Here is a 14,701-nt window from a genome sequence, read left to right as displayed (position 1 = left end):
AATTTCCACCCGAAAGCATATAAATAACTGTGTTTACTTGGTAGGATGTTCTATTCAAGTGCTGCCAAGAAGCATCTTTTAGCACATAAAACCAAAAACGAACAAAATCACCCATTTGAGTTGTTTGTGCCACCAGGAGCCTTAATGTGCTCAGTGATCACAGCTTCAGGGCCCCATGCTAAAAACTCCATGCTAAAACTCTTCAATATGTGTGTGACACGCCAACATGGCCCCCCGGTGGAACCACCACCACCCGCTCAACCAGACTGATCACCAGCACCGTAATTGCCTAAATTCATTCAGGTGTTTGTTTTTAATTTACCTGTGATGTTTTGACATAAATACACATGCAGAACAATGAGCGGCGAGCATCGTTTCATCTACGCTCTCCACCTTCAACGACGTGCACTTCGCCGTGTTTGGAGGCAGTCTGGTAGTTTCCACTAGCACGATGCTAAAAAAAAACCTCGACCTCCTCTTCCCCCCCCCGAGGTAACATCCGGAACACGGAGAAGCTGAGCTACGACCGCCAGCAGCAGTACGACGTCCAGGTGACGGCCTGGGACTGCGGCCAGAAGAGAGCGCTGCGCGGCGTCCCCGTGCGCATCAACGTCAAGCCCGCCTGCAAGCCCGGCTGGCAAGGTGAGTCACCGCCGCCCCCCCCCCCCCCCCCCCCCCCCCGCTGTGTGTGTGTGCGTGTGATATGTGATGTCAGGAAGTTCAGCCTGAGCAGCGTTCAAACATCCAAAAAACGCAGATGCAATTATCGGCACGTCGGCGTGTGTGCTTAGCTCTGAATGTGTGAACTCGATGGAGTTTGTACACCTCATTTTTCTCCATTCGAGCCCATCACACACTCTCTCTCTCTCTCTCTCTCTCTCTCTCTCCCCCCCCCCCTCACCCCCCCCCCTTGAGGAATCGGGCTGCCGCGTTTAGCCGGTGTAATCACCAGCGCTCCATAAATGCCGCCTGACGGAGCCAACGCGGCACTCAGCGCGTCGGGACGCGGCCTCCACGAGGCCCCCGAGTAACGCGGAGGCCGTTTACACCCGTCGCATGACCGGCGCCGCTCCGCCATTAAGCGAGGCGACCTCGTGCGTCGGGTGTCTTTGGCGTCCGGCCATCCCATCGGCCCGCAGGACGTGATGCCAGCGGCGCTGGACGAGGACCCCCGGCGGCGGCTCGCTGATCCGGCCTACAGACCCGGTTGTTTGGCTCAGAATCGATTCATCCGGTGTTTTTGAAACGCGCGCTTGTGGCTTTGGATCAGGAGAGACGTCGGAGCCCAGGGTCGAGATGGGAAAAGGGTCAAGGGTCAGGGGTTAGGGGTTAGCGTCATTAGTTCCTTTAGCATCGGGTACATAAGTGGCCCCGCCCCTCCTGAGTGAGAACGCTGCGGCCGCTCGAGAAGGAAACTCTTCGACGGCTCGACGCGACCACAGGGACATTTCTCATTTTCACCGGAATTAAGGGTCACCAAATCAAACCGAAGTTTGGCCCTTTGTTCTCGGTTTCAGAATGAGTGCGCGTGCGAGCAGCGCGGAGCTGAGCTGGGCGCCGCTTTGCGCGTTTTTGAAGCGCAATGCCGAGCGGCAGAGACGATGACAACCCGCACACGTCACAATGTACACGCAGAGTAGAGTCGCACACAGACACGCTGTGCACTTAAACGCATTGATCTGCATCCTCCTGCAGTAACTGCTGCAGTGTGTGTGTGTGTGTGTGTGTGTGTCTTCGTTTATTCTCATGTGGATACAGGGTGTGTGTTTTTTTTTTAAATCAGAGATTATGGCGAGAAAAGACTCACACAGACACACACGAGCGCACAGACACGGCCCCTGATGAAAGGCCAGCGGCCCCCACGAGCAGTGTTTGGCAGCAGGGATGAAGGGAGGGAAATGCCACGGCCACAGATCAGGGGCTTTAATGGGGCTGCTGGGTGTTGTGTGTTTAAAGGAGGGCGACTGTGGGAATGTCAGAGACGCACACACACAGATACACACACAAAATACGTGCTTTCGCCTGTTAAAAGCACTAAAAAACAGTAATCTGTTGGGAGTTCGCTTTGGACTCCGCTGTTTGTCTCTAATCACACGTTCTAAAGCAGCTCAACCTTTCATGAGAACAACGTAAAACAGAATGAATAAAAGAATAAAATACTATAAAAATACTCAGCCGGTGAAGGTTGTGAAGCACGAAGCGGCTAAACGGGTGAATAATGGACCCGAGCGCATCCAGCGGCGGCTGAATGTGTAAATAAACGGCTTGGCTCTTATTTTACTTTTACATGCACACATACTTGTGCAGCCACAGTCACCTATAACGCAAAGCACACGTATGTGCACCGCCGTGTTTGATCGTTATCCAATAGTATTTGTATTTTACAATTGTTACTATAAGGGAAAGTTTAGGAGACACACACACACACAGTCTTGCAATTTCCCCTCGGGGTGTAAAAAACGATTCCTTGTGCAATTTAAAGTAAGTTTGCTACCCAGCGGTTCTCAACACGCACACACACACACACATGCACAAGGCTCAGAGCCACATTGTGCATTTGTGTGTCCACGGACTTGTGCGATCACACGACGGATTGAGTGAAACAACGGCAGATTAGAAGTGGACCCACGGATGTTGTCAGCCATAATTAGAGCAATACTAAATATACATATAATTACACGCTGTCACTTTCTTTGATTTGCCGAAAGCTGCTCATTAAGTGTTGAAGCTAATTAGCGTAATTTCGGGAGCCTCCTTCACGCCTCCTACACGCCTCCTACACGCCTCTTCCGGTGTTCCCATAAATACAGCTTAACCCGCTCTTGTCGTTTTCGAGTACGCGTTCTAAAACCCGACCCTCCCGACCCTTTTCTGTTCTTTTCTCTCTCTCTCTCTCGTTCCACATGTTTCGTCCGTGCCGGGCGAACTCCCAACGTAGCTCCAACAACCAACCGGCCGACTAGACGAGATCGATCAACCACCCATTGACTCACATTAAACGCATTCAGTGGCTCCTTGCTAGTGAATTCCGAGTACTTTGGTACTTATTTATTTATTTATTGTGCTACATGAGGCGACATTTTACTGGTTGCCGAGATTCTGAATCAAAATATTTAATAATTCAATACCATGAATAGTTATTCTTTTAACTATCCAGCGTTATGAATTCAAAGCGCCACCTTGACCAGACTTTTGGTAAATTTTGATTCGCTACAATGTGCTCAAAAACTTTGCATTATTAATAGTCGGACCATTAATAATTAACAGTTTTATTTTCCCTCACTCTTTAAAAAAGCTTGTTACGTGAAAAAGTACGAGTTGAGATTCCAAATATGTCTGCTGGTAAAATCGTAATTAATACACTCCCATACTCCCAGGTGAACCTTGAGAACGCACCAGCGAGGAACCTCAGGCCTAATAAAGACTGTCACAACTTTGGAGTAAGGAGTAAGTGGGCAAAACGTGGCGGGAGAGATGGATGTGGTGATTTGCTTTCACCCGCGGGCAATTTAACTTGAACAGCACACTGGTCTCAGGGGTTTAATCCAAATGTCAGATGTAAAGAATGAACAATCAGCGCGGCGGCGGCAAGTGTGCGAATTAACACACAAATCAAAGGGGCAACCCGAAGCCGGAGAGGACAGAGAGGAACCCAGATGAAACCCAACTTCCTTTGTGGACGCAGAGGGCAGTAAGTGACCTTGCTGCATGTGTCTTCTGTGAGTCTGAGGAGTTAATGGAGAAAAGCCCCCCGCGGTGTGACTCCTCACATTGCGTCATAAGCGGCGCCGCGTTTTCATCCTTCCGCTTGTCAGCTAGCTACCGAAGAACAAGTCCTGTCGCTGTTACCACGGAGACCACGGAGCGAACATCACAAACAGCGGTTTTTCCCCGCAAAACTTTCCATTGAGGCCGTGTTTGTGTGCACCACAGATTCACACGTAACCATGCAGGTCCTGGTTGAAAAACTATAAAGCGAGCCCGAATAAATCATTGACGGCGCGGAGATGAAAGTTGAGTGTCTGATGTGAAACGGGCGTCACGTGAAGCTCTGCTGGAGCTGTGGAGTCGGCCCACTGCCAGATCGCACCGTGGGGTTACAGGGCGGAGGAGGATCTCTATCTGAGAGCCTCCGCTGAGCCTCCGTGTCAAAGGTCACATCTGAAGAAGGAAGAACGTGGAATAAAAATCAACACGCGAACTGTACAGACATTTGGTTTATTGATTTGCTCATTCATGAATTCATATGAATATGGACGTGGATCTGCTCCGCTGATATTTTACCAACAGGGTGTCAGAGACTCGTGGAGCCTCAGGCAGACTCTCAGAAATCAGAACAGGTTCTCAGGCAGCCTCTCTCCCTCTCTCCCTCTCTCCCCCTCTCTCCCCCTCTCTCTCGCTCGGAAGCGTGGAGTTGGATTTGTCTGCTCGACTATCTTGTACGTGTGTGTGTGTGTGTGTGTGTGTGTGTGTGTGTGTGTGTGTGTGTGTGTGTGTGCGCGCGAGGCAACCAACGCTCCTCTCTGATAAGAGAAGGAAGAGAATGATTTAAAGGGAGGAAGGAGGCCAACAAATTGCTGTGCACTTCCCTCTCCCATTTCCTCTCACCCCCCCCCCACCCCGCTCCTCTGTAATCTCCGACTCCGGCTGTCTTTTTCTCCCCCCTCTCTCGCATTAGCTTGTGTTCCCGTATTACTTTTCTCTGTTTCCCTTTTCCCTCCGTGTCCTCCGTGTCCCCCGTGTCCCCCGTTGTCCTGCATTTTGCTCTGGAGCACCAGGAGAACGTCGCTGGACGTCCGCAGCAACTCGTGCTTTCTCAAAACACCTTTTATTGGCTATTTCATAGCGGTGATGACGCGGCTGAGTGCTTCTCCCCGACTCCCCCCACCCCCCCCTCCCCCCTCTTACCTGAGCACACGGCGGGGGGGGAACAGCTAATGGACTGGTGTGTTTACCTCTGCAGCTGCCTGCACCTGACTGTTCTTGTTTTGGACAGCGTGTTGTGGTAACACAGCTAGCGGTACACAGCTAGCTCGTAGCGTCCGAGGCGCCGACATGAAGGCGAGCTGCTGATGTCAGCGGGGTTCGGCGGCGGGGAGTGAAAAAAGGGCAGAGGAGTTGAGCGATGAGCACTGAGGTCTCAGGTGAAGAGTGCTTCAGGTGTCCGGCGGTTATGATCCGGCCTTCACCCTCGCCCGCGAGCAACAAAAGCGCCGGGAAAGCGTTCCCGTCGGGGCCGAAGAAACGCCGCAGGGACCGCGAGGGAATATTCCGGCTGCGGCGCCAGCGTCCCAGAAGAACGCCGGCGAGGAGGTGGAGGACACGGGGCGTCTCCGGTGGTCCGCTTAGGTCGCTGTCACCGCGAGCAGGAAGGAAATGGAGGAGGAAAGACGTGCTCGGAAAGCACGTTTTGGCTCCTTTTATTACCACGCAGGGTTAAAGCCTCATTTTCACTACATCCTCAAAGGGGGCAAAATAATTAGAATGACACTAGACATGAGATCGAGGTATTTTTGGAGACGTTCCACAGAAATGCAGCAGAAAAGTGCAATTTCATGAGGTCATCCCACTTGAGTCTTTTGTAGACTATTTCAATAGAAGAACAGCTCTGATGTAAGAGCTAAATATCAACATCATGCTACAAGTAAATTATACTTAATTTGTGTGGCCTCAGTGGGCTGATTTCCTTTGAATGCCACCGTCAATTAATCTTTGCACGGAGAGCAAAACGTCTCTTATTGTTAAATGCTTTTGATTTTCCAGGACGTTTAAGATCAGTCTCCGCCGCCGCCGCCACCTGCAAATTGACTTGAAGCCGTGAGGTAGATTTTCTTTGTTCGTTACAATGTGGGAACAGACTCAGTGTCAAATACATTTAAATAATTTAAATAATACAGTACAGCTCTCAAAACACTCAAATTGAAAACCATGAAAACCTATATTTTGAGCCCAAAATGGACACTTTGGAGGAAGCCGGTTCCAAGGAAACAATAAGAGCTCCATGTGCACTCAACTAAGAAAGAGAGTGAAGTGTCTTGATGCACAAAGAGGCGCTGAAGTGAGTTTGGGGCCACGAGGCCGAGGGAGGAAGAGGAGAAATCAAAATGACGGCAGGAGGACGGAGACGGAGAGCACGAGGGGAAGAGGAGCCGAGCGCTCATTCAAATGGAAGTCGTCTCCTCCGCCGACGGCTGAGACGAGTAACGCCGACGGCTCGGGCGTGCCCTCAGCATTTTACACGCACGCTAGGGAAGATTCACCGGTTCGCATCGATGCATCGGCGTAGAAAGCTCACGATGCGATTTGGCAACACTTTGGATTTCCAAAGAAAGATGGGAAATTCGTTAAATCCCATGCCGTCTGTAAAATATGTCGGGCTGCCATAAAGTACACCGGCAGCACAGCTAATTTAGGGACGCACCTGAAGAGGCGACATGGTGAGACGTCTGCCTCCTCCTCAGATTCAGGTATGGCTACAGTGGCTCTACCAGTACAGTTTGTGGATCAACTCATATTCCTTAAGAAAAACCTCAAAATCGGAAATAGTGAATTTAGTGTGTGAGACAGTTGATCCATATGTTAAGAATGAAGCAAATTCTGTTGTGACTGCCAGGTATAATTAAAATGTTACATTAAGAGAACACTTACACACAAACACACACACATACATGTTATCTTTTGTCAGAGACCTTGTTTATTATGTGTTGTATGACAAATAAATAAATCATTATGTACCATATTAAATTGCATAGAATTATATAGACACACACGTTGCACACGCTTTGCCACCAGCAACGCGTCAACACGTCACCGTCCAGCCAGACGGGGAGACTTTCGCCGCACGTTTTTTCATTTCTCTAAACGTGCCGCTTTGTTTTTCGTGAAGAGTCGTGACACTTTAAATACCGACACGCTGCACACATTTTAGAAAAGATCAAACTTGGCGAATACTCGCGTTACTCCACGTTCAAATTACGTATATAAATCCACAGCCGAATGGTAAAAGCGCAAAATCACAATTTTTCTGCTCCACGTTTTCTTGCATTTGTTCATCATTAGTTCTTGGTATAAATACATGATCACGCGTATCAAGGCTTAAACACGTGTGTCATCTTGGTCACTTCAGCGTTTCATTATTTAAATAGCAATCAGTGGTTTGAGGTCTTATCCGAAACGGAGGCCTGCACCTGAGGGGTGATCTGTTCTCCGCCCTCATCCGTCCGCCCCCGTCAGGGCGTCACGCCGCGCCGGGGGGGGGGGGGGACTCGTGTCTCGCCAAAGCAAAAGCGCCTTTAGGTGTGAAAGATCATCTGCCGCCGTACTCGGTGTTGTGATTTGTTTTGCCGTTGAGCAGCGAGCTCATTGCTCATCGACTTCACGCCTGCCGTGATCATTCGTCACCGGCTGCTCTCACAGGGGGGGGGGGTCGCATGGTGACTAGAAGGTCAGAGAGTCATCAGAGTTGGCACTGGTGCTGCGTGTCCTTTTGATTCATGCTCTAGTTCTTCATCTTCTATAGATATAAACCAGAAGTCAGAGTCTGAATCTGAATTCCACGCTCTGCGTTCTGGCAGATGACGGACTTCCTCTGAAGATCTGAAGGAACCCGGATCAGTGGTCAGATCACTTCTCCCCAAACTCCCCCACACCCCGTCCTCCCTCCATCTGTGACTGCGGACTGCAGACGCCTCGGCAGTGTCCAAGTCCTCGCAGGTCGTTAAACTCGCAGTGGGCGGCGCGGCGCGGCTTCCCTTCTCGGCAAAGCTGCAAAAACAAGATTTGGAGGTTGTTTTAGCTTCTTTCACTAATCTTTACTACTCGTGTTGAGACGCCACATCGACCGCGGTCACAGAAATGAACGAAGACTAATGCGAATGTTGACGAACTCGGATAAGTGAGCATCTGTCTCCAGGGTGACGGTCCTGTGTTTGTTTGGACTTTTCTTGCATCGCGTCCGTTGGTCCAATCTTTGGGATTGGAGTTTGTTGAAAGCCGTAGAAATGCCAAACGCAGCTCTGGTGTCTCTGGTCTCTGAGTCGAGTGGTTACGTCAGTAAATTCAGCATGTAGAGTGAGTGTGAGAAGAGACGCTGCGTTGAGCACCGTCGTTTGTCCGCGTTGCGGCGCGGCGGGCTCACGGCCTTCGCGGTCTGCAGGAGGTGAATTAACCGCGAGGCAGATGCGGCAGGTGCCGAGCGTCCGGGCGGCAGGCGGCAGGCGGCGCCGCATCTGCCTCAAAGAGCCGCTGCTCTTCTTCTTCTCGGCTTCCCGTCGGCAAAGTGCTGCACGGACGGCGAGAAGGACGGAGGAACAAACAAAGCGGCCGGGCACATTGTGTTACGATGCCAGAAACACCAGCGAGAGGGAGGCGGCCTTGTTTTGATCGCAACACAACTCAGATACACACTATGACAATCGGCGCCCGTGTTCCCACCATCACCCTAACGCCTTCGCTCCGTCCCCCCCTCTCTCTCTCTCTCTCCCCCCCAGGTGGGAACGAGCGGGTCGACTATGAGCCGGGAACGGGAAGTAAGCAGCTGTTTCCCAAAATGCACCTGGAGACGTGCGGCGGGCCGCTGTCGTCGGTGAGGACCACGGTGGAGCTCCAGACCAGCCACATCGGGAAGGGCTGCGACCGCGAGACCTACTCGGAGAAGTCTCTACAGAAGCTCTGCGGTTGGTTCTGCCGAGACATTTCCGTTGTGCCCGTGAACGCCCGCGATCCGGCCCGCGTGACCAGAATGAGGCGGCTCCGGTTTAGGGGGGGGGGGGGGATTATGTATAGCGGGTAAATGAGAGTTGGACCTGTGGCTGTTGGTCCGCTGATCAAAGACGACTTCTGGCTGAAGCGGCAAACTGAAAGTCGGCGCGGTGAATACCGAGTGAGCACCGTCTGAGCAACGGGGGTCAGACGTCCCCGGTTAAACCCCCCCCCCGGCTAAACAAACAGCGGCCTTAAAGCCAGCGAGGGCATCAGCCGTATCTGCGCCCAGAGCGCCAACAAGGCAGCCGAGGCCCCTCCCCCCACCGCCAGCAGGGGGGCTGGAGTCATCCTCTTTGACTAACGGCCTTCACAGGCCCCATTCCGGCTCATCTGAATGCACAACGTCTCCCCCCCTGCCTCCCCCTGCCTCCCCCGGCTCCCGGTCCACGCATGGTTCACCACTAAAGAGACCTTTTCAGGCGCCTCATAATCGCTATCTGATGGCGAATAGAATAAATTGTAATTGCTTTTTTTAAAGCGCAATCAATTTGAGATAATGTACAGAGACGAAGGCTGCAGCTGGGCACCGGGGGAAGTCGAGGCGTATTTATTTGCTGAGGGAATCTAATTACTGGAGTCAGGACGCCGACGCTGGCGTGTGGAAAAAAAACTGCTTTACAGGTGGAATAAACACCAATTCATGTGCTAATGTCGCGTTATTAGCAGCAATCTACCGCCGCATGTTCGCCGATTGTTTGCGGCACAAGAGAACTCCCTCTACACAACATGAGCCGAAACGCATGGAAGGCATCCGTCACCATCACCGAGGACGTGTCCGATAGCGGCGAGGAGGAGCGGCGGCAAAAATAACGCCCGTCAACGAAAATCGCTCGGCATTGAACACATCGAGGCTGTCGCGTCAGAAAAGAATGAGCCGCTCTGAAAGGGAGGAGGGGGACAGGACGGCTCAATGCAGCGATGATTGGTGTGTATTGTCAGAATGTGTGTAGGGATAATTTAACAAAAGCGTCCGGACGGCGCCCGCCCGTCCTCCTTTTCTCCTCCCGTTACCACGGCGCTCGCTCGATACGTCCTCGCCGCTTTTCAGTTTGCGAGCTGAGTGCAGGTTTTTTTGGGGGGGAACAGTGACTGGCACGTCTTTCCCGTTTTGAAAGTCAGTTAAAATGCGCCGCGAATCAATAGCCGCGTCCCGTCTCCATCCCGGCCCATTGATTGCATATTAGGCGCCGCCATCTGCCCGCGCTCGTAAGTAACCTCAGCCAAGGTTGTCATTGACACGTTCCCTGTCGCACCCTTTCTGTCCGTTCCCACGGTCGGCGACCCCGCAGGGGCCTCCTCGGGCAGCACGGACCTCCTGCCCGCCCCCGGCGCCGCCACCAACTGGACGGCTTCCCTGGTCACCGACAGCGGCCGGGACAGCGACCTGATCTTCAAGTTCGCCGGCCGCCAGGCGGCTAAAATCCCCGACTGGGTGGTGCCCCAGAACCTGACGGACCAGTTCACCGTGGCCACCTGGATGAGGCACGGGCCGAGTCCCGGGCCGAGGGCCGAGAAGGAGACTCTCCTGTGTAACTCCGACAAGACGGGTGAGTGTCCGATGCCGGGACCTTCAGAGGTCGGTTTGGCTCCTTTGTTCCAGGCGTCGGCAAAAGCATCAAGGAGACCAAACCTGCAAACCCGCTTGACCTGTGCTTCTTCTCCCCCCCTCCCACAGAGATGAACCGCCATCACTACTCGCTTTACGTCCATAACTGCCGCCTGGTGTTCCTTCTGAGGAGGGATTTCACCCAGGTGGACACCTTCAGGCCGGCCGAGTTCCACTGGAAACTGGAGCAGGTGAGAGAGAGAGAGAGCGAGAGACGCGTGACGGACAGCTGCGACACACGACGCCACACTCACTTTTCCAGTGGTTTGATAAGTAGGTCACGGGCAGAGATAAAGAGGATTATTCCTGTATCAAAGACGACCTCGGATCCGCCGCTTAATCCCTGCTGGTCTGCGAGGGAGACGTCCGGCTTCATTTACAGAACCACAGAGCCACGAGAGGCTCGACATGTCTGCCTCCCTGTTCAGTGCCTCAGAAATCCTCCCGCAATCCTCGAAAGCAGCCCGACCTTTAATTAAACCCAATTAGTTTGGAGGCCTCTTACAACAGACGCCGGGACTCTGTGTTACGCGAGTGTGAACAAAGATAAAACACGGATCACCGTCATTTCGGGAGGTTCAGAAATGTCAGCAGGGCCTGAGAAACTAATCGCTCTGCAAAGTGTGAGGGTGATTTTGTTCTTTAACATTTTTGAGTGAGGGATACACAGAGAAGCAGAAACACGCGTGTGCGTGTGCGTGCAGACAGCAGCTGCCTGTTCGATCGAGGTCGCTGTCTGAAAGTCAGACGAGTCACCTCGACTCCAAAGACCTCGCGGAGCCGCTGAGCCTGGACATCCGGACGCAGCACCGAGAGACAGTGGGTGGAGGGGGGGGAGGGTGAGGGGGGAGGGGGGGGTCAGTCTTTTTTTGGCATCTTCTGGAGAGTTAAATTCACAGCATTCAGAAGACAAAATGCACATTTCTGAAATGATTTTAAAGTGATTTTTATCCACTACACACTGATTGTGCGTCATTGTTCTCCTCATATGTGGCACTTTCGGGTTAATACAAAGATTTCTAAAAATAATTCCACTGACCGTCTGAATTGAATTTATTTTATTACCTCCCTGGATAAACCTCGATGGACTCGTCTCCAGAACGGACCGACGTTCTCACTCTTTTGTCCTCCCTCTCACCCCCCCCCCCGCCCCCGTCCCCCCTCATTAACAGTTCTCTCAGAAACCCCCCACGGGGGGGCATGAAAGGAAACTTTCATTAGGTCGCTATCTCCCCTCGCCGCTTCCTCCTCGCGTCTTTTAAAGAGGATAAAGAGGTGAATACCTCCGGCCCACAGAACACGTCCATCACACAGGTCCAGTTCGTACAGTCCAGTCCGGCAGTGCGAGTCGCCGCATAGAGGCTGGATCGGGGGGGGGTTGGTTGGTTGCAGATATTCATTTTAAAAATAAACCTGTGTATGTGTGTTAATAACAGCACGGCTTTGTGCGCGCAGACCCTTTGTGTCCGGCGGGCTCTGCAGAGATCGAGCTCCAGGTTTTTATTGGACTTCATTCACGCGCTCTGAGCACTGAGCTTATATTAGAAATGTCCTTTGTGGACGCTTTTCATACTCTGAAAGTGCGGACTTCCATTCAAGCGTCTTCAAAGGGGGGCTGTCAATCGTGGAGCCGGCACTTAATGAGCCCCCCATCACCCCCCACCTGCATGTATTATAACTGAGCAGAAGATTGGACCGGCACGGACCAAACAGCATTCGGCTCACACAGAATGTGACTCACTCTCCCACAACTGGAATTAAGTTCTTTAATAGTGAACGAAGTCAAAAGACAAATACGACTGTTTGTAATTATTGCTGCATGTGTTGCTAACATGCCGAGCACGCGGCTAGCTTGGTTAGCGCTGCATTCTGGGGACTCCTGCTGCTCTGCTGGGGGACAAAACTCAACGAGGGTCTCGTTTTTTCTGTGGGTGAATAAACCGACGTCTGCATTGGTGAATCATTCAGACGGCCCGTGACGCCTCGCCGCGGAGGTCTCGGCGCGCCGGCCGTTTGCGTGCATTCACGCGGCGTGTCCACGCGACGACAGGGTGGGGGGGAAGAGGAGGAACCCAACTGCAGCCTTTCATCCGCCCGAGGGAAGCGGGGAAAGGACACCGCGGATAATTGAGAGTATGAAATGAGGTTTCCTGCAGGAGTCTGAACTGGTGGGGGAAGTTGCACCATCACCTGAGGCTAACACGTCGTTATTATTATTATTATTTTTCCGGGAAAGCAATCACGCAAACACACACATCACGGGCTTCGTATAAGGATGTTAGTGTGAGCAGTGAGCTGCACATGTGACCTTCGTGTATTAAGGAAGCCGGACAGACGGGTCGATGTTTACAGCAATGCTTTTGTCGTTTTCTCTTGAACTGTTCAAATAATGATCTGGAAGATGCTGAAATGCATGACAGTGTAGAATTTAGTGGAGTTGAGGGTTAATCACTACAAAAAACAAAACTTTCACAGGATATATTTATATTGACTACTGGAGCTCCGATGCTCAGAAAATACACTTTCTGCATCGCACACGTGTTGATCTTATCTCGTCCTTTGGAAATTTGGTGTCTCACAGATGGCAGCGAGAGATTGGCTTTGCAGACCGCTTGGAGGGACCGCCCCCCACCCCCCCCCCCCCCCCCCCCCCATTGTTGCCTTGGAACCGGTCCAGACTTGTTTGTCGGGACAAACATCTCCTGAGCGCCGCCGAGCATCTGGCATTCATGAAATCGCTGATGTGCTGCCGTCATCGCAAACTCCTTGTTAGTCAAATTGTTTGGGGAGTTCGCTACGGAATCGTGTTTGTTTTTATTTGGGATTGAGAAGAAACAAATGTACATATTTTGAGCCTTTTAAAACGGTAAAAGCAGCTGTCAGAGGGGAAGGAGGTTGTGAAGGAGGAGAGGAACGCTGCCTCTCAGGCCCACAGCTGCTACGAGGAGCACAAACCGTTGCCGCGCGCACACCGCGCCACATGCAGCTGCTCATTTAGAGCCTCCTTTAAACCCAACACCTCCTCCAGATGTTGTTTTATTATTCACGCCTTCCAAAAAGGATGCACACGCACCTCCAGATGTGCCATCAGGACAGCATCGACAGTCGGAGCCGTTAAAAAATCCGACGGTGATGAAGATGAAAATGTTTCATGATGAGCTGTTGGATTGGATTCAGGGCCAAGATTAAAGTGGTTTAGTTTAAGGTAAAATAAATACTCAATAGGAGGATTTGCTGGTTGTGGCTCCTCCCACCAGGTGAGCGCCTTGTTGGTCTGAGGTTGACACCCAGAAATGGGTCAACACAGGAAAGAAACATGCAGGGAGAGGACGCCTTGATGATCAACGAATGAATGATAGATGACTCCTACTCAAGAATCCGCTAAATTTAGAGCTCCGCTTCACCGGCTGAGCGTGATGGACACACACACACACACACACACACACACACACAGGTGTCTTCCGTCTACGTGCGGCACCGCCTACGTCCCGTCCTCGTCTGGTCTGAGCGTCCTTCACTCGCTGAGCAACTATTCCCATCGCAGCCACGCAAAGCACCTCCTTTGCCTCCGGGTGGAGGAGCTTATCGACGGCCTCAGAAAGATGAAAAGGTGCGGAGGAAGTAAAGGAACGATGGAGCAAACAGGCAGAAAGGGAAGGTGAAGGAGAGGCTCCACCCCCAACACCCCCCCCCCCCCCCCCCCCTCCCTTCAGGGGACAGAGATCGAAGAGCAAAGCAAAGACCTGCCGATAGAAAACACTGGTGGGAGCAGCGGAGAGAAATAGAAACAATGAGCAATGGAGGTTCTGGTGAGATCGATAAAGTCTCCCTGTGACACAATAACATGCAAACCAATCGGATTCATTCATCTGTTGTTGCCATCGCGTCGATGCGGCATCACTCGTTCATCACGGACCGTTATCTGCTTTCATCGTGTGTCTCTCCACCTCCGCCGGGGGGGGCTTCCCAAACCAAGTCAGCCGTTACCACAGGCGCACTTTGCCAAACCCGGGTGCGTGCAGTTTTCCATCATTTTTATTTCTTCCCCGTCCCGGGATGATATTACCTCCCTTTATGGGAGTGGGAAGTGTACTGCGGGTCCTCTACAGGCAGGGATCGTGCTGCAGAGGCCACTAAATGACAGGGTGGAGGAGCAATGGCTCTTATTACCTCGCCGCCTGTGTGTGTGTGTGTGTGTGTGTGTGTGTGTGTGTGTGTGTGTGTGTGTGTGTGTGTGTGTGTGGCTCATTGGGAACAATGGTACGAGAGAGACTGCATGTGCACGTGAGGGACGTTTCCTGTGTCTAGTTTAATACATTCGTGACTCGGCCA

At 52.1% G+C, this 14,701-nt stretch overlaps 1 protein-coding gene across 1 annotated transcript in view; it reads left to right on the top strand.

The window, feature by feature from the left end:
• Positions 1-14,701, top strand: part of LOC120828740 (calsyntenin-2) — a 128,468-nt gene that overhangs the window by 88,545 nt on the left and 25,222 nt on the right. The window contains exons 5-8 of the mRNA XM_078107278.1: positions 493-642; positions 8,490-8,675; positions 10,053-10,310; positions 10,439-10,560. Coding sequence (XP_077963404.1) covers positions 493-642; positions 8,490-8,675; positions 10,053-10,310; positions 10,439-10,560 — 716 coding nt within the window. The remainder of the gene's footprint in view (positions 1-492; positions 643-8,489; positions 8,676-10,052; positions 10,311-10,438; positions 10,561-14,701) is intronic.

Source organism: Gasterosteus aculeatus, chromosome 1, assembly GCF_964276395.1.
Source record: "Gasterosteus aculeatus chromosome 1, fGasAcu3.hap1.1, whole genome shotgun sequence".
Classification (NCBI taxonomy): Eukaryota; Metazoa; Chordata; class Actinopteri; order Perciformes; family Gasterosteidae; genus Gasterosteus; species Gasterosteus aculeatus.
The sequence above is the reverse complement of the archived record's forward strand: the minus strand, read 5'-3'. Positions and strand labels throughout refer to the sequence as shown.